At 36.0% G+C, this 26,348-nt stretch overlaps 2 protein-coding genes across 2 annotated transcripts in view; one reads left to right on the forward strand and one right to left on the reverse strand.

The window, feature by feature from the left end:
- ZNF804B (zinc finger protein 804B) overlaps positions 1-26,348 on the reverse strand; it is a 396,812-nt gene that overhangs the window by 367,210 nt on the left and 3,254 nt on the right. The gene's annotated exons all lie outside the window — the stretch shown is intronic.
- On the forward strand, positions 939-1,700 carry LOC102241066 (chromosome unknown open reading frame, human C7orf62). The gene has a single exon (XM_005876118.1). The coding sequence runs from the start codon at positions 939-941 to the stop codon at positions 1,698-1,700; it is 762 nt and encodes a 253-aa protein (XP_005876180.1).

A 26,348-nucleotide genomic window follows, 5' to 3' on the forward strand; every position in this document is an offset into this window, starting at 1 on the left:
AAGAGTAAAAGTAAAGAAACTTCTTTTAATTTGACTCCCACCCCCACCAACAACAAAAAAGAAAGAAAAAAGAAAATGAAAAAGCTATTTCTGAGGTTTGTTGATAGAATGAAAAACAAAGAATCAAAATTAGTTATTTCCAAGGTTTGCCGTTGTTACCCAATCAATATTATTAACTTTCATTATTAACTGTAACTGAATAAAGGTTAAATAAGACAATTGGGACCTGAGAGATCCCTGCATTTAAAAAAAATACTTTTGATCAGTACTATAAAATAAATTGGTAAATCACCATAAAATAGTATTTAAAAAGAGGAATGACAAATCAAGAACAATCTGTAATCACCATTACGTAAATGAAAAGATGGTTTAATAAATGAAAAGATGGTTTAATGTGATGCCAATGCTACTGTCAGTGACTGTCAGTGGGTATATTTTCTCTCTATATATATATATATATATTAAGTATATATATATATGCTTTTTTCCTAACTTTATGTCAGTCTCTGTGTATGAGTGTGTATGATTCAAGGATGGGATTGAGAAAAAATGAACTATAAATTGAAGAGGAAAATAATAATGCAAACAAAATAGAGTGAACGTCTCTAGATCAACTTCTCTCTTCTCCCTACTTCCCAGTTTATTGCAGAGTTTTTCTTAGGATGCAAGTGTTAGTTATTTAACTGTAAACTTTTTAAAAAATCTCCATAGTTTGAGTCTAGTTTTAATATTCTCTTTCATTTCCAGGGCATTGTTTATTGATAATACTGGGACGGGATTTTGCTAATTCAGTAGTATTTGACAAACTGAGTAAACTATTTTTCTTTTTGTCAGAATAAATAAAAATAAGAGATCCTCATTGAAGATGTACCCTGATGGTGTAAATATTGAAATAAGCTAAACATTAGAATCATCTAGAAGAATAATTAGGACTCATCATGTCCTTCTCAAGCCATACCCAAAAGAGCAGCAAAAGACCGTTGCCATTGGAAAATCTTATGCAGCCACAAGTTCCACGAAACAATTACTTGCATTTTCAGGAAGAAAAGCAAAGACTCCAGTTAAAGAAATTTCTTCTTGATAGGATGTTCCTAGTGGCCATGACAAGAGACAACATAGAAAAAAAAGATGTCACTGAATACTATGAGCAAGTGTTTCAGTCGATTGCAAAACCTCACATAGGAGAACCAGTAACAGGATTGCTGCTCATATATCGTACTTTCATTGTGCATATCCTTGAGTCTTCCAGTGGTACTCTTTATCGTATTCTTTTAGATTATATTAACCATAAAAAGAATAGTGGAGAATATTTTATCCAAGGGATGAAAATTATAGTCGTGTCCCATAACATCCCAACAAGGATCTTCATGCAATGGCATGTTGTGGTCATCAAAGTGCCAGTCATGTATCTGGACGATGTGACACAGTCACAGTCCCTGGAAGAGGTCATCACTGAGTTTCTCACCCAGACGCATAAACTAGCACTCTACTTTTTTAAGACTCTTAAAGTGGGCGTAAAGGGACCGGGCGAGAGCTTGCACCAACCTGCACCTGAATTACTCCTCCCAGAACAAATAATTAAGTATTTATACAAATCTGAAGAATTCATGGAACCAGAAACTTTCATAAACATGTATAATAGACCCATTCACGTCACTTTGGATACTGAGGTGGTATGGCCTGCTCCTTCCCGTTTCTAGAACTGGAAGTGATGATGTGAGAGATGTGGTCAAATCTCCTAAGGAATCGGTGCTACTTCAATAAAAAGAAAAGATTTCTAAAGTTACTCATCTCTTTAAAAAAAAGAAACAGAACACCACAATATACACAAAGGTAGTATACAAATGTCTACAGAGTATGTTGAAAATGTATCTGTTCTGATATTAAGTTCAATATGTTATGTGAATAGGTGGAGTGGTTTCATAAGTTCTGAAAGGTTAACATTAGTTTGACTTAGTTTATTAAAGAAAACTATGCAAAAGTGTAAACACTTGATTCACATTCTCATTCTCTAAACAGTCAATGAGCAGCTGCTACCACACAGAATCAAATTTTAGGAAAAACCATTTTGTTCCAGGAGTACACAATTTAGGGCAAAAATACCTTGAGTTGCTTGCAATCTAAGGTTTGAGGAAAGTATGTGTAAAAATAAATAGCAAGTATATGATACAGCATGATACAGTATGATATAATCTCATATGTGATCACTACTATAGTAGCAGTATGTAGGAAAGACTCTAAGAGCACAAATGGAGGAGTAATCTCTATATGATTCCTGAATTCAGAAAACAAAACCTAAACTTTGAAAATAGTCCCAAATCTCACATATTTTGAACTATAAAATCAAGAATATTGAGACCATTATAAAGCTAAAGAACACATTACTTTTTTAAATAACCAGAAAATATATTTTCAGAAGGCATATTTTTTCTGCAAAATATTTTATTATTCACCTTTTATATAACACATTTGCCAGGTGCTAGGGATATGATAGGGTGCACATAAGACATTATTTCTCAATGACTCCATAAGAGCATTTCTCAATGATTCCACATAATATAAACAAATTGGTTATTTTTTCAGTGACTTCCTGTAAAGCAATTAATTATATGTAATTTCTATATGACCTATTTTAAGTTTGTATCTCCCTTCCTTTACCTCCAGATTAAATTTTTTGCATTACTTAAAATGGTGAGGTTTGTTTGAAAAACTGAATGAAATTAATATCTTTACTATTTCAGTAATACTTATGCAAAATATCTTATGAAATGCTATGAATTTAATGGAGAAATATATTGTTATTTTAGTTTCATTTTTTACTTATTTGATTTTCAATCTCTTCGGGAGAAAAAACACACAATCTCAGTATGCACCTCAAATTTGTCATATGCAGATAATTTGTCATCATTTGTTTCATATCAGAATCAAATTTCAGGAAAGACAATTTTTATTTTTACATCTAATAATATAGATTGACATACAGAATGGCATTTTCCACTTTTAACTCAACTTGAAGTTACATTCATTTATATTTACTGACAGAAAGAGTATATTTTAGATGACAAGTAATTCTTCTGGATAAGAAAGAATATGTAGTTTACTAAAATTTTTAAAAAGACAAGCATCCACTATTAGTAAATATTTAGTGACAAAATGAGTGGAGATAAGAGTAAATGCTTTTCAGGTGAGAGAGGGGGAAGAAGGAAAGAAGGAAGGAAGGAAGGAAGGGAGGGAGGGAGGGAGGGAAGAGAGGACAAACACTTAATGAAGAAGTAAGTAAACCTTGGTCTTAGCTTTGAATGGATGTGAGGAGAGGTTTGGGAGGGCAGAGGAGCCTATTTAAGAGAACAGAGAATGAGCAGAAACAGGAAGGAGAAAATGAACAACAAATGTTTATTGGATGAGATAGAATCCCTTTAGCAAGGCAAATTTTATTTGGGAACAATGTTTTCTAAAGTTAGTGAATGGAAGTACACTTTATAAATAAAATTATATACTAATAGATGTAAAATATGGCGGGTTATATTTTCCGAAACTGGCTACTGCAGTATAACCCATCCCCACATGCTCTTCTTCCAGTGTGACCTTAACATTCCTCCATCGCATGGCGGCTTCTACATCCACCATGACCTTTGTGATTGCCCTAACCAATAGAGAATAACAGAAGTGATCCATGTGACCTTCAGGACTGGGTCATAAAAACACCATCTACTTTGCCTAGATTACTTGAATGCTAGCTCTTGGAACCTAAACAATATGCTGTCAGCAACCCCAGCAGTTTTCCAGATGATATCCCTGGGCTGAGGTCCCAGCCAACAGCCAGTAGCACCTCTACACATGTGAATGAGTGAATCTTCAGGTGATTCCAGACTCCATTCCTCCAGTCCACCTGGATTTCAAAACAGACCAACTGACAGTGCATGAAGTAGTCAAGAAGAGAAGCTATTCCCACTGAGCCCTGTCCAAATTGCAGATTTGGGAACAACATTAGTAATTGTTGATGATGTAAGCCTCTAAATTTTGGGTGGATGATTATCAGCAGTCTGGGCCAATAATGTATTTGTAACAGGAATAATATTATATATAACATCTAATTATATATAATTTTTATTATATATAATAATTATATGTATAATTTAATATCATTTATTCACTCATATATGAAACTAATATTTACTAAATGTTTGCTGGTAAATATTTACTGAGGGCCAAGCACTGTACTAGTCCCTGAGTATATAAGCAACAGTAAGATTTGTATCCTCCACACTGCCTCGCATAGATCTGTTATTGGTCTATAATACATTTTGGTATGAAAAGGATCAATAAAAAATTAATTCATTGATCCAAAGGGGAAAAAAAAGTAAAAATCTGAGTCATTTTCGAAGAAGTTATAGATACTAAGCAATAACATTACTGATTTAATATACTGTTATTTCACACTTAAAAGAATTTACGAAGTGTCAACTGTGAAAATAACTAGAAAATAAAAAGTGACTGTAAACAAATTAACCTACTTGTATAATTATTTCTTTATTTTAGTGAGCACACCAGAATGAGTTTATTCAAATGAAAGTTACCCTTCCTAGTAGTCACCTTAGGAGGGTTTATACTTATTCCAGTCATCATTGCTGAAAACGTTCTGTGACTCTTTTATGGCAGATAAAGAGGTGTATAAATCAAAAGAAGCATAAATATTTTAGTAACCTCTAGCTTTTTGATCACCCCACTTGATTTGTGACTTAATATTCGATCTTTGTTCATAGATAGGTTTGTTTTTAAATATTGCTCTCACTCTCAAAGGAAGATCTGCTGTCACTGAACATATCGAAAGAGTGTGATATTGCCTCTATGGGGAAACACAAATATGTTTCAGTGAGCTACATAGTTGCATGATTGAGATTCCTATGTAGCTCACTAATATTATGTCTTTAAAGGGAACAACATTCATTTGAGTGTGTATGTTTGAATATATGTGATAAATTGCAGAAATAAATACTATTTAATTTGATTGTGTCCAAAAATGTGACTCACTAAACCTTAGAAAGACTCACAAGGTAATTCTCAACCCAATGAGAGTTGTAGTTTCCTTACAATAAAACTTTACATAAAAGCAGAGTACAGCCCAGCTGGCAATGCTCGGTGGTTGAGTATTGATCTATGAACCAGGAGATCAGGGTTTGATTCTGGTCAGAGCACATGCCCAGGTTGTAGTCTCCATCACCCAGTGGAGGGCATGCAGGAGACAGCCAATCAATGATTCTCTCTCATCATTAATGTTTCTATCTCTCTCTCCCTCTCCTTTCCATTCTGAAATCAATATATGCATATATATTGACATATATATATTTCTATCTCTCTCTCCTTCTTTCTTCCTCTCTGAAATCAATAATATATCTATATAATAAAAGCCTTCTATATAATAAAAGCCTAAGCGACCATTACAGTGGAATGACCAGAACGGCTGGGCGCTATGATGTGCACTGACCACCAGGGGGAAGACGCTCAATGCAGGAGCTGCCCCCTGGTGGTCAGTGTGCTCCCACAGGGGGAGCGCCGCTCAGCCAGAAGCTGGGCTCACGGCTGGCAAGTGCAGTGGTAGTGGCGGGAGCCTCTCCCGCCTCCATGGTAGCACTAAGGAGCAGCAAGGAGCAGCGAGCAGGTGGGCAGTAAGGAGTGAGGGCCCCGGACTGAGAGAGGGCACAGGCCAGGCTGAGGGACCCCCCCCCGGAGTGCACGAATTTCGTGCACCAGGCCTCTAGTTTCTAATACCTGCCCTTGTTCCATGCCCACCTTACTCCACCTTACTCCCTCACTCCAATCTCCTCTTTGTTAAGGCCAAAGGTGATCCTGAGGGGGGGGGGGCGGTGAAAGGATTGAGAAAAGACAGACAAGAGAATGAAAGCTGGGTCTCGGTGGGATGCTGCTCCCTGATGAGGAGACAGCCCCGGCGCCCACAAGCCGTGTCTTTATTTTATAGCAGATACCACAAGGCAAAGTAGGGGCATGATCACGTTGTTTACAGCATTCTCATGAGTTCCAACCTCACTCAACTACATGCACCTGAACTCTATCACAAGGCACGTGGGGCTACGTGTTTGGACCATAGGTTCAAGCTTACAACCACAGCCGTTGGCTATGATTGTGCTGGGAGGGCCCTGCCCTCCAGCTGGGCATTAGTCCGAGGCTTGGACCTGGCCAAAACACTGTAGCCGTGCCCCACACCTCTTCCTCCTCTCTCTCTTTCTAGTCCATATACTATCAAAGGTAAAGGCAGTGGAGCATAAGGTGTAAGAGAGCCACCTCTGGTATCTAATTGCTCCACTGAAACCTGGCTCTGTAACTTTTTTTAGAGCTGTAATGTTTTGTGTTGTTTGTGTGTGTTTTTTCATCTTTCTGCCCCTGGGTTTCCTCATCTACAAATGGATGTGATAACAATGTCTACATTATTGGCTATGAGCTTTGCATGAAACAATGCTGTAAAGATCCTAGCATACAGTAAGCACTCAATAAATTTTAGTTCTCTGATCAGACTTCTTCAGTGGCTTTCATTTCAACTCCATGATAAAAAGCAAAATTCTATCACAATCTGTAAAGTCTTAATTCTCTGATCTTTGCTTACTTAGCCTCATCTTCTGCCCACCCTTCTCTTTACTCACACTTTCTTCTCTAAAAGCTTCCCAATATTTCCATGCTTTTTGCCTTTAACTTTCTTCCTTATTTCTCTTAGAAAAATTTTGCATATCCATCAAATTACACTTCCTGTGTGAATCTTGATAAACTCAAGAAACCCTTTTCTTCCCTCATTGTGTGTGACATTCAAGCAATTCCCCTGTCATATTGCTGTTGTTTATCGTCACACTCATTTCCCTGCCAGCAACTTATAAGCAATTGCTATGGGATTTTTAAATTTATTTATAACTTTAGGGCTTTATTATTATTTTTTTTAAAAAGAGAGTTGTTTAAAATATCTGTAAGAATTTCTCTATAGGGTACTTTTACTGAAATAGTTGTGAAATATCAATACTTTAAAATGTTCCTATGTGATTAATCAGGTTTGGGCCATTGTCCATGAAGTTTTTTAAAATAGCAAGGCAAAATATAGTGGCTGCATCTTATCTGAAATCTTCCATTTTATTCACAAAATAATGTCTTCCATCCTAATTTGGAAGGATACCAAGAATACCTTCTGGAAGTGACTCAGCTGAACTTTTGTATTTATATATTGCTATTCACTGAGCCAAGTATAAGAGCTCATTTCCAATTCATTGGATTAAAAATACTCTTTCCTTTTGGAGCATATGAGCAAACTACTAATAAGGAATACAACCTTTATTCCACATTTTAAAGATGCTTTCTTTATGTTCTTTGTTTCCTTGTTTCATTAGCCACACTTATCTGTTCTTCGAGATATGTGCATGGTAAGACTAGTAGTTATCTATTATCTATATTTACTTAGGTTATTATAATATGATTCTATTTTAATTATATAGTTCACATTTCTGATCTGTTTTTAAAATACAAAGCCACTATTTTTAAAGGCACTATATAAAAATAATGCCTTAAATATAAAGCCTTGATTTATAGAGAAAGAAATGAATGTCTTAGTATTGAATATATTTCCATTTGACCAAAATTCATTCTAGAGTAATGACCTCCTCAGGGATCTCTCACTCAAGTCTCCTTCCTCCTCGTTCTCTTTCCAGTTGATACTATACTTTGCCTTTTGAAAACAAAAATGATAGACTACTCTACAACCAGGTTAATTTTATTGTAGATAAAAACTACATACCTGTAATATTTAATTATTTGATTCTTTACTTTCTATCCTATACTGTGATAATTCCTCAGCATATACTGTGTTCCAGCCAAAATCAAAATGAAAATAATGGACAAAGGCATTGAAATGAGATGACTGACCTTTGTTATGTACTTGCTCTATCACTAACTCATTGTGTGCCCTTGAATAACTAATTGGTTACTTTTGGGAACTCTGCTCATCTACATCACCAAATTTATGAACATCATAAAGAAGTCCAGGAAGCCCTTGAACTGTTATCTAAAAACGTGTCTGAAATCATAGACTATGCTGCCTTACCATGAGGCAGGCAGAGGATAGGATTAATGTGTTTCTATTAAAAATATTAAGCCTAGTGTCTAATTGAATGACTAAACCACCCTATCAGACACTACTTGTGGGCAATGACAACATTTTTCTTTAAAAAAACAACCATCCTGGTTGCATCTATTATAGCACAAAGATGGATGGGAAACTGAAAAGCCGGATATATATATGATTAGGACTTCTAAAGAGCAAGTTTGGCCTGGTTGGTGTCGACCCATGAACCAGAGGTCATAATTTGATGTCTGGTCAGGGCACATGCCTGGGTTACGGGCTGGATCCCCAGTAGAGGGTGTGCAGAAGGCAGCTGATCAATGATTCTCTCTCATTATTGATATTTATATCTCTCCCCTTCTCCCTTCCTCTCTCTGAAATCAATAAAAACTTATTTAAATATATATAAGAGCAAGTTTGGTAGCACCATTAAGTCAGAAGAAACAGTGAAGACCAGGGCATTTTTCTTTAAGTCTGATGGAAAGCCACTGAAGATGTTAAACAGGGCATAATCAAATTGGTTTGGCTGCTGAGTGAGAATGAATTGATAGGAGACATGTTAACGCAGACAGACCCCTTAGTAAGTTGTTACAAATCTTCTGGCAAGAGATGGTTATAGCTTGAATGAGATTAATGATTGTGGAAATGGATCTAAGGAGGCCAATTTGAGAGATAATCAGGAGGTAAATAAGCCTAGGTTTTGAGGAAGAGAATGATATCAAATATGTTAGGTTTCTAGTTTTTCCGACATATACAAGCAGTATGAAGTTTGTAGGGGAAGATTGTACTTTTTAATTACTGGCATATTATAGCTACATCAGTTGGGCACAATTTTTATTTGGTATTCCCATTAGCACTCACTTTGGATGAGGTATAGAGCACACACATTATATTAAATATCATAGTTTGCTGAAATGGCTAAGTAATAAGATGTATTTTCTGATATAACAACTTCTAGGAAAGAAAAGTGAATAAAAACAGTTTGATGAGATAAAACATATTAAGCTGAAGAAGAAATTATCTGAAAGATTACCTAGAGTCCACTATTCACCAGAGCTCCCCTTAATCTTATGTCTGCATTCAATGGAGCCAAAAATAAAATCAGCAATACTTTATTTCACGTAATTCCTTCCCTTAGTCAAATAAAAGTTATTCAAAACATTAATTCAATGATTATCTATTGCCTCCTTTATGTTAGTGGACACATAAACCACAAACACATAAAAGGCCCCATATCACCCCCACCAATTCATGTGCATATCATTTATTCCATTCGCAATAAAAATTTAGATGCAAATGTGACATTTGGCATTATATTGAAGTGGCTTACTCTGGTTTCTCTCAGTTGGTTGCGGGACAACATGACACACACTGAATCTTTTTCTCTCTCTGCATTTAGCCATCCAGCAAATATGAACTTTGTTAGGCATGGAGGCTCGGGGCTGCAATGCAATCATGAGAAAATGAGCATGATTTCTACCATAGAGAGTATGCAATCTCTGTCTTTGTCTACCACAAACACATAAACGAAAATTAAACAATTAAAATAAGTGTCATTATCATGGATATGTAAGTGTCAATGGTTTCCTATCTTGACCTACTTTAGAGGATTGGAGGCTGTCTCTGGGGGATAAAAGATACAAGGATTTCTGAAAGTTAAATAGAAGTGAGCCAAATGAAAGGAAAGGAGGAGGAGGGAAGTGTTCCCAGTTATATACATATGTATCCTCTAGCAGAGGGATATTCTGAAACCAAAAGGCAAGAGAGTCATACCACGCTGGAAGAACAGAAAGAATTTCAACCAGGCAGCATTTGAAATACAAAGGGTAATTGTAAGAGGTGAAAGGGATAGTTAAGCATGGGACCAGCTGATTCGGACACTTAAAACCACATAAGTACCATGACTTCATCTCCAGTCAAACGGGACCCAGTTGTGTTTTAATCAGAGAAATGTCATAGCTAGATATGCATGATGAAGAACCACTCTGAACTGGGGAGAAGAGATTGGAAGAGAACTAGGAAGCTAGATGAGATAGATAGGAGGCTATTACAGTAATCAGGGAAAGAGATGATAGGAAGTCTGTACAAAAATGATGATAAGAATAGAAAAGGGCGCAAAAAAACAAGAAATAGGTCAGATATCTTGGTATCTGATTGAAAGTAGAGAATGTGAAGAAGAGGAAGGAGTCAAGGATGAAACATGTGACAGGTGGTGGTGCCAATGCCCTAGACAGGTAATCCTGGAAGACAGCTGGGGAAGGGAGATGGAGTTTTCTGTTCCCAGCATGCTGAGTTTGAGGCGTTTGAGAGACATCAATATTAAATATCCTGTAGAGAGTTTGTTGTATTTCCCTGAAGCTCAGGAGATAAAGTCTGCATGGAGATGGAGATTTGGAAATCAGCATATAGACGATGACTAAGATTTCAGGAGGAGTGCTATCACCCAGCACAGGTACAAAAGGGAACAGAGAGGACAGTACTTCAAAACCCGGAGAAGGCCAAAGGCAGAACAGGGACCTTCAAAGAATTCTAAGACATTTTTTTTAATTTAAATTGCCCAGAAGCAGAGAGACACAGATGAGGACAGTGTCATGGAAGCCAAAGGGAAAGAGCTTTTCATAAGGAGAGTACTCAGCAGCATCGGTAGCTGTCTCAAAGTCAAGTAAGAAAAGACTAAAAAATAGACTTAATGACAAGGGGATCATTCGTGACTTGGAAAGAGTGACTTATGTAGTGTAGTGGAGGCAGAAGCAGGATGCAGTAGGTTAAGGAGTGAAAGTTGGGTGAGAAAATAGACCAAGTATAAGCAATATTTCAAAAAGTTTGGCTGTGTAGTTGTTAGTGAATCTGCAGTCAATTGGGGAATGTATAGGACCCAATTAAAATTCTGAAATGTTTAAAGAAAGGAAGACCAACAGTGTCTTTTGGTTCCAAGGAAGGAATCTGTCCTTTCATGTGAGATTCACTATCCAATCAAAACTTGAGGGGAAAGGTGTTCTACCGAGTTTCAAATGGCAAAGATATGGGTTTGTACACTGAAAGTCCTCAAATGACTGTTTGTAAGTTCTGGAAAAGAATGGTCAATAAACTTTTGTTTAGATAAATGATTATGCTCATCTCTAGAAGAAAACTAGCTGTGCAGAAAATGACTTTAGAATATTTGTAAGCTCTGATGTTACAGCCCAAACTTTGGATTATTCCACTGGTATTTTCATGGTCAAGCTTTTATAGTTGATTGCATATTATGCTATGTGCTTTATCTCCTTTATGGACCAACCACATTGCATTTGTAAATTCTGCTCTGAAATCTGGCCCTTATCCAGATTGCATCTTTCTTTGCCCGGTCAGGGCATGCTAGGAAACTGCAAATTACAATCAAGTCTCAATTTTCCAAACTAATGATTTTAAAGGGCAATAATGCATAATCCAAAATGATGGTGAATTCATGAACCATTTATCTCTGCAATGTATATTCATTAAACTTGACTATAAGTACTTCTTATATGACATTTTTAACAAAATGATAAAGCATTTCAACTGAAATGATTCAAGGGGACTTGCAAGGCTTTCCAATTTCTCTATTTTTGCCTCCTACTATATTCTATTGCTATATTGCCTTTCATGTTTACATGACTCATTAAAATAAACTAACATATTGTACTTTTTAGGATGGAGAAGATAATCAAGTTACATCTACTCCTGACATCATTTCCATACTATTGCCACCCTTCTCTATAGCTATGGTTCTCTGTCTCTGTCTCTCTGAAAAGTTTCATTCACAAAAGAGGATAGTATAATAAGCCCATGTATACTAGTACATCACCCACCTTCAACAATGATCAGAAACTATTTTCAAGATTGACTCCTTATTAAGAAACATGCCCATCATCTCTCTGAGATATTATGGACTCAGAAAGCCCACAGGTACTAGAGCCAGGAGGAGCGTTAGATGTTATCTGTTCCAGCCTAGTCGTTCAGTGAGGAAAATGAAGCAAGCAGAGACTTAACAAAGCACAGCTCTGATTGATAGTGAGGCAAGAGTTAGACATCGCCCACCTCTTCCTTATTCCCTCTGGTGAAATGAAGACTACATTGCTACTGCCTTCTTCTTTTTTTTTAAATATATTTTATTGATTTTTTACAGAGAGGAAGGGAGAGAGATAGAGAGTTAGAAACATCGATGAGAGAAACATCGATAAGCTGCCTCCTGTACACCTCCTACTGGGGATGTGCCTGCAACCCAGGTACACGCCCTTGACTGGAATTGAACCTGGGACCTTTCAGTCCGCAGGCTGACGCTCTATCCACTGAGCCAAACCGGTTTCGGCTACTGCCTTATTCTTGATACAGAATATTTCCCAAAATTCACATGAGGGCCACTCATGCACTTCTGTTGCAAAAGATGTCTACTCAGGGTATTGTACCATGGCAGGGAAGCTGGAAACACACAGCTTGCAGGCAAACACAATCTGCTGACAGAGCATCTATTATTATCTCTGGCACTACCTGGTTCTTCTTGCTAATATTAACCAAATGATAGTTGAATAACCACAAGTAATTAGTTTACAAATAATAAAAGATGATGTTTTCCCCTTTGTATTATATAGAAGACACACCAAAATATCTCTAATAAAGATGACTCCCAGTTGATTAACAGGAATAAAATGCTTGCATAAATAGAATTAAATGTGCACATTTGGAATATAATTATAGATACAGATAGATAGAAATGTCAGTGTATATACACAACCCTCTTAACCCAAACTAGAGAAGCCGATTAGGATTCATAAAACTGCTCCCAGTCAAGGGGGAGAATTGGGGACTTAACTACCAAAGCTGGACAGTGCAGTACAAGAAAGGCTTTGTGTAAATAACGCCAATCATTTCTCCACCAATGATGTCCTCCCCACCTCCACTCTGACTCCCATCTGGGCACCTGCCCATGTACTTTTCACAGAGTATCTCTTCCCATAGTTTCGTGTAGGGACGACAGACTGTCATTCTCTCTGCAACTCAATCTCTCTCTCTCTCTCTCTCTCTCTCTCTCTCTCCCCCCCCCCATGGGTGTGTGTGCATGTGTGTGTGCGCACACACACACACACACACACACACACACACAGCACACAGGCTAGACTAGTCATTATCCACCAGGAGCAGAGATATACCGTTTGTGAGGCAGCAAATGCTGAAGCTGACAGAGATGGGCTATCTGGGAATCCAGATACAATCACCTCAGCTCCTGATTATTCCATTTCCCAGTCCTGACTGAGGCCTGGTAGCAATTTTTCCCTCCTGAATCCTTCCAATAGTCAATTCTTCTCTTTTGCTTAAGTCAAAGTGTATTTTTTTCCCTATTGCAGCAAACAATTCCTTAGCAGTTTGACAAACATTTTTCAAAGCAACCTATCAGAGCTCTAGTTTCACATTGGAAGACTCATGTTCAAATCTCACATCGTCTGCTGCCTGACCATGATCTTGAAAAAGTTATTTAACTTCTATGGGCCCCAGTTTTATCAGCTATAAATTGAATGAGCACCCAAATAGTAAATGAGATAAATCATATGTGAAAATAACCAGCAACTCAATAAATTCATCTTGACTTTGTCAGAGTTGAGCCTATGCTCTGCAAGTCTGCAATTTCCATAATACAGTTATGACAACAAGCTTTGTGACAAGAATATAAAACGGTCTGACTTCTGACCGGCAGCCTAGGGAGACCTCAGGGATGTCAGATCAATTAGTCAAGCTGCTGATCCGCAATGCTTTGGCAGCAAGGAGCCCGTAGTCTAGAGACGGCCTACAAAATCTCCTAGCAGGTAAAGTACAGAGTCAGTCCTTCAGGACTTTTGCTGCTGGTCTTAATCTCCTCTGGAAGAATCTGAGCTACCCTTTGATAAATGCTTAAATGCCTATTCATGGAACTCAGCTCAGTTAATTCATATTTATTGATTTGTGTTGGGAATATACTATTTATATTCTTCAGTAATAATGTGAACAATAGAAAATCACACCATCATTTAATTAAATGGCTTATTATACTTATGAAGATTTTTTTTTTATTTCAAAAAGCTCAAATTCTAATAAGATGGGAATGGACTTACGTTGGTTTTCTGATTTTTGCTTCCAATATATGCTTCTAACAAGAAATCAGTTGCTTAATCGTATGTCCCTCAAGGAATAAGGTATACACAACACTGTGCCTTGTCACCTACTATACATAAATTGATCTTTAATATTTATACTTATGTACAGAATTAATATATGAAAAAAATAAGAAAAGTATGTGATGATAAGGGAAGCAAAATATACATTTTTATTTCCCCTTATGAAGAAAGATAATTTTGGGTTTTCACCTTGAAAAGTATAATGTTATTTGTGATTTATGTGAAATAAAAATTGTGAAATATTTGCTTCACTTTGAATTGTCATGAATTATTGGTGTCACTGCATTCTTGGAAAGTGCCTTTATAGTTTTGTGCAGTTGCCAATAATAAGAGTTCTTACCATTAGTTTATTACTAAACTCTGAACATCAGTTAACTATAACTACACAATGACTGCTGTATATATGAATATGTTGCCAAAGTTTTATTTTAATTTTGCCATATGTGTAGGTGCCCACATTTCATGTTTACTTTAGCTTAATATTTTCATTTTGAACCACTCTAATCAAGTAAGATTGAATAAATGAATAACAGAATGAGCAAGGGGACAGTTTTATTGAGTGCCTACTAACCTGCAGACCCTGTAGCAGCCAAGTGCTGGCATTTACCTGGATGAAAACAAAAAACAAAAAACAAAGAAAGGTAAATAGATATGTGAACTAACAATTAAAATGCTATTATGTTTCAACCAAGGAATACGAACATTGTCACGGCAGCATAGAGCTAGAATAGTCAATTTTCATTACAATGGTTTCACACCTGAGCTTTGGAATCTGAAGGTCCTGCGTCCAAGCCCTTGCACTCTGCCAGGCAGTTACTCATAAAATGTGGACCCTCACCTCACCTGCAAAATGGAAGATAACCCTACCTACATCTTAAGAAAATTGTTTTAAGAATGAAATAATCAATGTGCGAAACGTTTGCTTTGGCACAGTCTGTCTGACATAGAATGAGGGCTTCCTGCCTGCTATCTGAGTGTGAGCGGGGCATTTAGGGAGGTGTCTGGAGCACGAGGGAAGTATGGAGGATGCCCACAGGCGTTCCAGTGGGAAAAGGAGAGGACAGAGCGTGAGCAAGTCAAAACCTTCCTCAGCCTCTAGCGTCTGAGTTTAAAATCAAGGTGAGTTGATATTGGTTCAATAATTTCATAATGTCAATGTGAACAACAAACCGATGGGCTGCTTGTTGAAAATGTACGCTCCCCCCCAAAATAAAATTAAATAAATAAATAAAATGTATACCCCAGGCCCCACCCCAGGCATTCTGTTTCTATTAAGTCTAGTGTTGGGGTCTCAAATCGGCAGTGTAACCTCATTTAGACAATAACTGATGAAGATGAGCTCTAAAGGCCATCCTAGCTTGGTTTTACTATAAGTAGCTACGATGTCATATTGGACATGTAATTTAGCAATCTTCTTTTCCATCTTTTTATTCCAGAATCATGAGAACCTGACACGTATACTCAGAAAGTGCTTACTATTGATGGCATTGAGATCAGCCAATTTGATGGTCTTTCTCTAGAATATTCACACATTTTTAAGCCCAATTCTGGAAAAAAGGAACCATAATCAGAAAGATCAGCAAACTCGTAAATGCCTGCAGAGCAGCAAGGAGATGGGTTCAGAAGCAGCAGTTGCAGCAGCAGGGCCATCAGAGGAAGGCTTTAGGGTCCAGGTAATACCAGTTCCCCCTGTGCTCCTCCAGCCCGAGGGGCTGCAGTGACTTACTGCAGTTACTAATCTCTGGGATATGGCACCTTCCTCTTTTCTCTCCCTCGGGCTTTTCAACACATTTGTTAAAAAAATAAAAAATAAAAAGCTCTTGCATTGTACTCTCTCTGAAAAGCTGAGAATGGTTTCTGTTATCATGACTAGACACTGATACAAACGCTTTTTGCAACATGAAGTGGCAACTGGTAGACATCAATTGCATACTTTCTAGTAGTATATATGCTAAGAGCAGAATGTATGTGCACAAAAGTTTGTATCTACACATGGACCTTAAATTTGCTCATAATGTGAACATATGTAAAATATCCACAACTCTTAGTCAATAGTATTTCCTCCTTTCAAATATGTAACTGTTATAGTTTGTTTTTGTTTTTTTAATTGGGGATAGAAAATGATAGAGGGAAAAATAACTGATTGGTTCATTTAAATTTCCCAAGGCAGAGAAAGATATTTAAATGTAGTGATCAGATTGCATGCTTTTCAGCAAAGAGACAGTAGTCTTATATTAAGTAACTATCTCTGTAGAAAAGAGGAAAATCCCTTCTGCAGCCAGCAACATTATAAAAACCACTCAACTCAATTTGATTTGACAAAAACAAGAAAAATAGAAAAGCCACTTTAAATGTATCATTGTCTTGGATTAAAGATGTATCAGGAGAGTAGGGCATCCTGAGTTACTGAGCATTTTCATTATAAAAGTTGTAAAAATGCACGGCTGCTATTTGCAATGGTGTATTAAACAGGAAGCTGACTGGCCTCCATGCCTGTACTTCCCTTCCCAAGAAAACACAGCTACAGTGTAAGAGCCATTTTATAGGGCCATTTGAAAGAGTAACAGTTTCAACAATTTGATATGAAAGTGCTGAGTTTCCAGTCAGTGCTCAGAACATTTTCTTTAATCCTTACCCAAGGGCATGCTTAGAGAGAGGAAAAGAGAGAGAGAGAGAGAGAGAGAGAAAGAGAGAAACATCAATGTGAGAGAGAAACATTGGTTGGTTGCCTTCCTTAAACTCTCCAACTGGGAATAGAACTGGCAACCTTTCAGTGCACGGGATGACACTGAACCAACTGAGCCCCACCGGCCAGGCGTCAAAACATTTTAAAAGGTCAAGGAAACTGTTTTTGACAGAACAAGCCAACTGCAGCAGCGATAGCCATCGGCTGCCTTTCACTGTGCACTTACTGTGTGCCAGACACTAAGTGCTTAGCATTCATTAGCTCATTCACTTCTTACCATGGCCCTATAAGGCAAGTCATGTCACCAGGGAACAAGCTAAGGCTCCCGCTGGTGAAGCAGTCACAGAACTAGTCAGTGCTGCAGTGGGAGGTCACACCAGGTCAGGTCAGTCCAACTCTAAACTCAATACCCTTCACCATGTCTCTCTGCTGAATATATGAAAGGAGATCATCCATGCTGCCACCTAAAAATTGTAGGGGCATGAGGGGTAACTGCATACAACAAGGCAAAACACATACATCAATAATACTACAAAACCCTCCAAACATCATGTTTTAATTTAAAAGGTTAAATAAATATAAAAACATGCAACCTTTGTCACCAAGCCATACTGAAAAGAACTCATATGTCAGTAGCCACACGTGCATATTTCAACAATAAAGATTTAAAATAATAATAATAATTTTGACTTCCCAATTGAAATAGTCTTCTATTTCCAATTCTAGAAATCTTAAGCTTCTCCCAGACCGGCCTTCTATAACCAGATTTTTGCCTCACATACTGGTTAGTTCCAACTGACTCTATTTCAAATCAACCCCCACTCCTCCTTGAGAACTCAGTTTAGGGGAAACTTTTTTGAGCCTCCTTAAACTTATCATTAAGGTGTTTCTGAGGTTCCTAAATGATCGTTACCAGATTCTCCCAGGGACATCATATGGAATTCTTGAACTCATACTATATAGCATATGGATGCTGGAAGATAAGCATTGAATTTTAATGAAAATATAAGATTCATTCTTTAAATATATTTAAATTCAATTAAACTAGGATTGATTAATATATGCATTATTTGGGTTTTATCTATAATCTTCTTGGCAAAACTCCTGTTTCCCTAGTAAAGCAAACATCTATTTTATCATCATGCATGTGCGTGAAATTACAACTTTTGTAATAAAATTTACATATCATTTGTACATAAATTTTGTTTTATTAGAAGTCCAAGCTAGAGGTTTCTTTCCTTAAATAATTTATTATTTTCCACTAAATACATAATTCACATCTCTCAAATAATGAAAACTCAACAGAGCCATTTCTAACCATTTGTGAGAGATTTATAAATCTACATTATGGTCGGATTTTTGAATTTCAACAAGTAGTGTTAAGGAATAGATAATGAAATACTTCACAGATGTTACCCTGGATATAAACCATGTGTTTTATTAGCATAATCTATTCATTCTTACCTAATCAGTATTCTTTTGTTCATTTGTTTCAAATCATTAGTAAGTTAGCTTTGGTCAGTCAAAGTAAAGTAGCAAAGTGAAGTCTAATTATCATCCCGTGTCAAAAAAAAAGAGGGCCTTAATTAAATAGTTTACTGTCAGTTGAGCTGCAAATATATATGTTCTTTGCTAAAACTCATTTTAATAGTATTTTTAAAAATAAAGCAGATCATAATCTTGTGTTAGGGCAGTCTTTGCCTTTGGAGTGGATGGGGCTTGAAAAAGGGTACACCAGGTCTTCCAGGGAGTTGTAATGTTCTGTATTTATATCTGGAGCATCAAAAAGCTGCACACTTATAATTTGTGACGATTTATATATTATGTTATTCTTTAATACAGAAGTTAAAAAATAACTTTCCATTTTGATAGCATTAGGTCAAGCACAGGCAATGTTGGCGATTTAATAAAATTATAATTATTGCTTCAGTGGATCCCATCACTTTTTTAAAAGTAATGTTCTCCCCCCTATGAAATTTGTAGATGTCCAAATCAAAGACTATGCAAACTAAGAACAATAGCCTTAAGATGTGTCTTCAAGATGATCTTATTTCAGGGTTCTTAAATTAATCTTCTGTATAGATTATGTGTATATAGTTCAACAGAAAAATATCTGGGAAAAGTAAATACTATTTGAAATAGTTGGTAATATTTTCCTAAATATATAATAACATCTTACTGAGTTTACCACCTTTGAAGAATATAAAAGTTCTACTCTGTTGAAAAGGAAGAAAATTTTATCCTTTGCAACTGCATGAATGGAACTGGAGAATATTATGCTAAGTGAAATAAGCCAGTCAGAGAAAGACAAATACCATATGATTTCACTCCTATGTGAAAACTAATGAACAAACTGAACTACTAATAAAAATAGAGATGGACTCATAGACCAAGAGCAGGCAAACAGTGGGGAGAGTGGAGAGCGAGGGGGAGGGATAGAGAAAAAGAGAGAGAGAGAGAGAGAGAACTCATGCACATGAACAAGAGTGTGGTGATTGCAAAGTGGAGGAAGGGGATGGGTAGGGATGGTAGAGGGCACAGAGAGGATAAAAGCTGATGGAAAAAATAAAATAATAATTAAAAATGAATCATCAGTATGTTATATTTCAAAACTTGTATTACATAAAAACTGTAATAAAGCATTTTGAGTTGCAGAAAGTTCAATCAATACATAAGAAAATCATACAAGTGCTGAACATGGAAGAAGATTAGTTAATTCTCACATAATTTTCAGTCCTTTACATGACTTAACAATGAAAAATTTCCAGATGTCTCTGAATAGTTGCAGGGATGTGATGTTAAAGAATGGGCAGATCTACCCTCCTGCTTCTAAAGAGCACACTAAGGACCAGTGAGTAAATGGAAGAAGGAGGCAGAGACATGGGTAGAGACAGAAGAAGACTCGGTGTTAATTACATTAGTCTCACAAGAGGATCAGTCACTTCAGTGAGCAAAGTAGCCCACCCACCATTGGAAATGTGCACCCACGTTAAGAGTGGTTGTGTTAGTTTCCTATGGCTGCTCTAACAAATTATCACAAATGTTCTGACAATACAAATCTATTATCATACAGTTCTTAAGTTGGAAGTCTTTCTGGACTAATATCAAGGTGTTAGTATGGCAGTGATTTTTTTCTGGAGGATCTAAAAGAGAAACCATTTACTTGCCTTTCCAGCTTCAGGAAGTCACCTGCATTCTTGGCTTGTGGCCCCTTCCCCTATCTTCAAAGCCAGCATCACAACCTCCCCAGAGCTCTTTCTGACTCTGACACTTCTGCTTCCCTCTTATAAGGACTCTTGTAATTACACTGGGCCCACCTACATATTCCAAGATAATCTCCTCAACCTCCTTAATTATCTCACATCTGCAAAGCTCCCTTTGCCATGTAAGTTAAAAGAGTCAAAGGTTGTCAATATTATAACATGGAGTCTTTATCATGATGATATATTAAAAGGTATATAGTAGGAGGCTAAACTAGATTGCCAAGTGCCCTCCAAAGTTTATATCCTATAAAAAAAGCAAAGAAATCAAATATCTGTTAACAACTATATAAAAAGTTTATTTGTATTAAGAAACTGACCATACAATAAACCTGAGTCTCTTCATTCCAATTGATTACTATTATCTCTCTATGTGTCCACACTATATGGCTGGATATTTTAGATAAAAATCATGTTTAGAAGAATTCCAAGCTCCTCTTTGAACAGTGGCTACATCCAGACTGATCCAAGAAAGGACAAGTGCTAACAAAGCCTTGTTGGAAAGTGTGCAGCTGATAAGTTCAGGCAATAATAACCACTGGTCAGAAAATTATTGTAGGTCTTTTGAAAGAGGAAGAGAGAGAGAGATGGATATAGAGGAGATAAATAGGCAGAGGCAGAGTGAAAGAATAAGAGAAAGATAGGGTTTACGTACCACAATTTTTTCTCCTTACTACACAGTGCTAAATAGAAAGGGAGTGATCAAGTTCCTGACTTGCAATTCATTTCTCAGAAACTATTAAATATTCCAATGAGCCCTAGCTGGTTTGGCTCAGTAGATAGAGCGTCAGCCTGCAGACTGAAGGGTCCCAGGTTTGATTCTGGTCAAGGGCACATGCCTAGGTTGCAGGTTTGGTCCCCAGTAGGAGATGTGCAGGAGGCAGCTGATCAATGATTCTCTCTTATCATTGATGTTTCTATCTCTCTTTCCCTCTTCCTTCCTCTCTGAAATCAATAAAGTTTAAAAAAAATATTCCAATGAAAAATATGGCTTAACTAACTCATGTATGAATTTCATCCATTTATATATAACCAATCTTCTCATGTGGCCTTTAACAAAAGATATGGAATATAGTACTCTGCAATTTGGATTAATAGAAAATACTAAATTATGCTTGAAGCAATTGACTGAGTGATCTTGGTAGACATTAAAGTGAGAAGCATTACTATAAAAACACTGACCACTCAATCCATCAGTAGAACAGTTTGCATTCTAGAAGATTCTAATGAACCTGGGAAAAATTTCTCTAAGAAAAGAGTTTTTTTCATGGAGCTACCAGTAGGACTAAAGGGTACATATTTCTATCAATTAAATTTCTATTGAAATCCTTTTGTTTTATATTAAAATCAATAATAAACCAGAAGCTGTGCTCAGCTTTGGGGATATAAGGGTAACAGTAGACATGGCACAAAGGATCTCACATTTCATGGTGAAATTGAGACCAAGAAACAAATAGGTTCAGTGATAATCAAAGCAGAAAATGGTTGTGATAGCAGCCTGCAGGAGAAGCCCTGGACCCATGATAGGGAACTCAGTGTAAACCAGTGATGGCGAACCTTTTGAGCTCGGCGTGTCAGCATTTTGAAAAACCCTAACTTAACTCTGGTGCTGTGTCACATATAGAATTTTTTTGATAATTGCAACCATAGTAAAACAAAGATTTATGATATTTATTTTATATATTTAAATGCCATTTAACAAAGAAAAATCAACCAAAAAAATGAGTTCGCATGTCACCTCTGACACACGTGTCATAGGTTCGCAATCACTGGTGTAGACTCACATGAGAAACCAACTCCTTAATAAGTCTTCAAGCCTGGCCCAACAAAAGAAGGCAAAAAAAAGGATCTGTGACAGAGGAAACAGCATGTACAATGGCATAAATTCTATAAACACTTGTTGTAATCAAGAACTTGGAGTAGTTCAGTATGGCTGAACGACAGAATCAGATAGAAGATTAAAGGGAGTTAAAACTGATTCTGTAGCTAGAGGCTGGATCATGAAGAATCTTAGATACCACCCAACAGCTTTGAGCATTTTCAGATAACATGAGTGCAATTAATATGGCCACCTCTATGTCTGTTGACTTCACAAGCAAATGAAGCAAATGAATGGGGAGAGTCAGACTTACATGGGTTCTCCATCCCCAACATCATTCAAAAATGGGACCAATGGTTATTTTCTGTTTAGAATATGATAATTATTTCATTCACAAAGAGGAAATGCATATAACTTTTGCTTGCCAAGATGATGTTAGGGAATATAATTATAGCAAAATGGAGATTTGGAAAGGACATGTGGCTGACTATATTTGTTCCTCGGGAGGTAGATGGGACAAGTGAAGTGATGAGTAATAGCTGTGGGAAGGAGAGCAAGGGGAGAACATTGGTAGGTAGGTTCTGAATGGAGATATGGGGGGAGCTCTAAATTCTGAACTAGAGATGAAAGTCACATGTGGATGCTAAACAGTGAAGGGACTTATATTTTTGGGTCAGGGGGCAGGTAGCATGGAATGGTTCTCCCCATTTGCAAGGGTTTGTACATCTGGAGTTAAAAGCATATGCCAACACTTATGCATCAACCAAAAAGATACTTAAAAATTGATAATCATGTTAATAAAAGGAATAAGAATCAATGGCAAGGAGAATAAGAGGGAGGGGAAAGATTGCTTTAAAAAATCGGCAGTATTAATTTTAAAATAAAATATATTCTGCCTCTTACACCCACACAAAAGTGAAATAAAATTTGCCAAGAGGAATTTTCCAATTGTCAAAGCAAAAAAATTGGCAGCCCTAATTGTACTTGCTACAAGTGAACAAAATGAATACTCTCCATGAATCATTCTCAAAACTGTCCAGTACAAAATCCTAAGTGGCATCCCTATATTTGGATAGTCTATATTTTATTATTTATTTATAGCCTGCCTTGCTTTCCCAAACAGACCTAAGTCATCTGAAAACAACTTTATACATTAAAACAATAAAATATAAATTTAAAAGAATGAGAGCTGTGGAAAATAAAGTTAAAATAAGAGCTAACATTGGGATAGGAGATGAGCAAAGGTAGGGATATGATGTTGCTTTAAAGGCCAACATCAATCTTCAACACTTGGTTAGGCCACAGCTTTGTCTCAAGGTTTCCTACCAGCCAAAGAAGAAAGGAAAAATAGTTAACTCTATAGTTCTCTTTATCTGTGAAGAAAAAGTACTAGTATATTAGAAATATATGTTTAGATTTTAGGTATCAAATATGAATAAAAGAGAGTTTAGTTCAATGCATGTTTTCAGGGTCCATCTCAGGAAAAATAAGATCATTAGTATCATTAAAAGCCCTATTTTAAATACTATGTCATATCATTTTCCATGTTTTGTCTTCAATAAGCTAACAATGCCTTAGTGAACATATCCAAAGTATGTTGTAAATCATCTTTCCAGAATTTCTTTTCAAGTCCAAAAGTTACGTCCAATGTAAGGGAGACTACGGAACTTGGTGATTCGTATATTCCTATTATCATCATAACTATACTTTTTCAAAAAATATATCACATGTTTAATTTCTCTCTCCAGACCTTATCCAGTAATAAACTTGATTTATAAAATCTGTCAATAAAAGGCTGTTGCCTGTCATTTTATAAAGATTACCTGAAAAACTATATTTGCTAAAACCAAATGACATATTTGAGCAAAGTAGCCCTTTTATTTCAATTTTGATTCAAATTATTTTTCTACGAAATGTGTACATATATACTAAAATTATTCTGGCAGTGTGCATTTTGAATAAACCAAACTCACACTAAAATACACTTCAAAAGTTATTTGAAATATATATTTCTCTTCTTGTTTCTTGCTCTCAATACACCCTTGAACCTATCGACATTTTGAGCTTCATTAACACGTGAAAAATATGTATCTTAGTATTTATGTATTATATGAAAAGATTTCTCAGTTACAATTAACACCAAATTTTTTAAAACTATAAGTGATTAAGTTTTGTTAAATACAGTCCCCATTTAGCCTACCTAAGATGCCAATCTGTTTTATTCTTATTTTGTTCCCAAATTATGGGGGAAACCTAAAATAGAGTTTATCTTAATTGTATATCAAAAAGAAACAAATCAAGGGATTTGATACATCAAATTTTAATTACAAAATAAATGCTATATAATCTAATAAAGTCACAATGCACTCAAATACTCATCTGATTCATCTTATCATGCAAACTTTCTGAAGTCAGAGAAAAATAAATTTAACTCCTAGAAAGTTGACACTTATTTTTTAAAGCATAAATGCCAACTACTAGTTTCTGAAATTAATTGGGGGGAAAGAAAAAAGGGTTGAAGAGGCAATGAGAAGAAAAGAGGTTGCTTAATACAATATTTGGCATAAGAAAGAAAACATCAAGAATTGTAACTGAGTCTTTATTGAAAACATCTAAAAGTTTTCATATGAAAGGCAGCATTATGCATTCATGAATTCAAGAATAGGAGGCAGGTGACTTTTCTATGGGAGAACATATCTTCGTAATTATTTTTTGGCACATCAGTTTGAGAGCATTTTGGATGTGTTTAACTTGTACTTATTAAGTATAATGAAATACATATAATTGAAGATCATAGATATCAGAAAAAAAGAACAAGGTTGTAACCTCACTCATTTCCTCATTTAAGAAGTTCTCTGAATAGATGGACCCTCAAGATAATCTTTTCCAGAACTTCTTTCATTTATACATATGCATTTGTAATTTTTAAAAGGGGGCTTTATAGGAATTTTTAGCTCATCTAAAATGCTTGTTTGTGGGAGGTAGAAGAAGGTAAAGGGAAGCAGATAAATGGTGAAAGAAGGAAACTTGACTTGGGGTCGTGAACATACAATATGCAGATTATATATTATAAACTTGTGCATCTGAAAACTAGAAAAATAAAAAATTAAAAATAACATTATTTTTGTATGTCAACTACTTCTATTAGGCACTTTATTTGGATAACAGAATAAGATCACCAAACAAAACAAAATAACAACAAAATTCCAAGGACCTGATCTGTTACTCAGATAAAAATCCCAAGAATTATCTTCTCATCCAATATTTCAGGGGAAGACAATAGGCATTTCCAGAAACAGATATTCCTGGATGGTGCTTTCAGGAATAATCACTTCTTAAGAAGTATCACTCTATCTAAGCTTCTAAACAGTGGTAATAAGTTCAACAATATATAACCATGATTATCATTAACATTTCATCAATAGATATTCTGGATGACAGTCTTACTATTAACCTTACCCAGATTAAGTAAACTATAATAAACCATACTTGAATCTAAATTTGACAATTTTGAAGTCCATAAAATAGCTAAGAATCTATTCCAATACATTTTTGACACTACATCGAGGATATTACTTGTTTCATTGCTTTCAAACATGCTGAGAGAAGAACTTAGAAGTTCACAAAGAAATGAATTTACCAACGGACTGTTTTCTTATTGAATACTTCAGTTATTGTGACAAAGTTTTACCATCAACGTATTTGATGATAAAAAAAGTTTATGAAATAATGTATAGGCTAACTATTTATGCTTCAGCACTGGTAACATGGGTGTGTGTGTGTGCGTGCGTGTGTGTGTGTGTGTGTGTGTGTGTGTGTATGCATCGCACAGTGATTTTAAAAGTCATCATTCAGACATATTATTTCAGAGTTCTGATAGGAAATGTTGTAAATATCCTAAAATGAAGGAGGATGCAAATTTATTTTCTAAAATTAGAGATTTTTAGCATTAAACACTATGCAATACTTTCTGTCATTATTCTTTCCTTTATCCCTGGATTTAAAGTAACATAAACCATCTTAAATCAATTATTCACATTCTGATTAGCATGTAGGCAGTATGCTATTTTTTTCACACCAAGTTTCCAAAAGGAAGAGAGATGCCACAGATAAGACATTTGCATGTTGTTACTTTGAAGACAGGAGCTGAATTTCACTCTAAAATTTTCAATTTGCTGATCTGGGAAAATTGTTTGGGGGTAAAATGCTTTATTTATTTCTCAAGTATCCCATTAAGTATTTATTATAAGAATTCCATATAATGATTCCATGTTTTCTAAATGAAATCCTTTGAAATTATATATAT

The sequence above is a fragment of the Myotis brandtii genome, unplaced genomic scaffold (assembly GCF_000412655.1).
Source record: "Myotis brandtii unplaced genomic scaffold, ASM41265v1 scaffold48, whole genome shotgun sequence".
Lineage (NCBI taxonomy): Eukaryota > Metazoa > Chordata > Mammalia > Chiroptera > Vespertilionidae > Myotis > Myotis brandtii.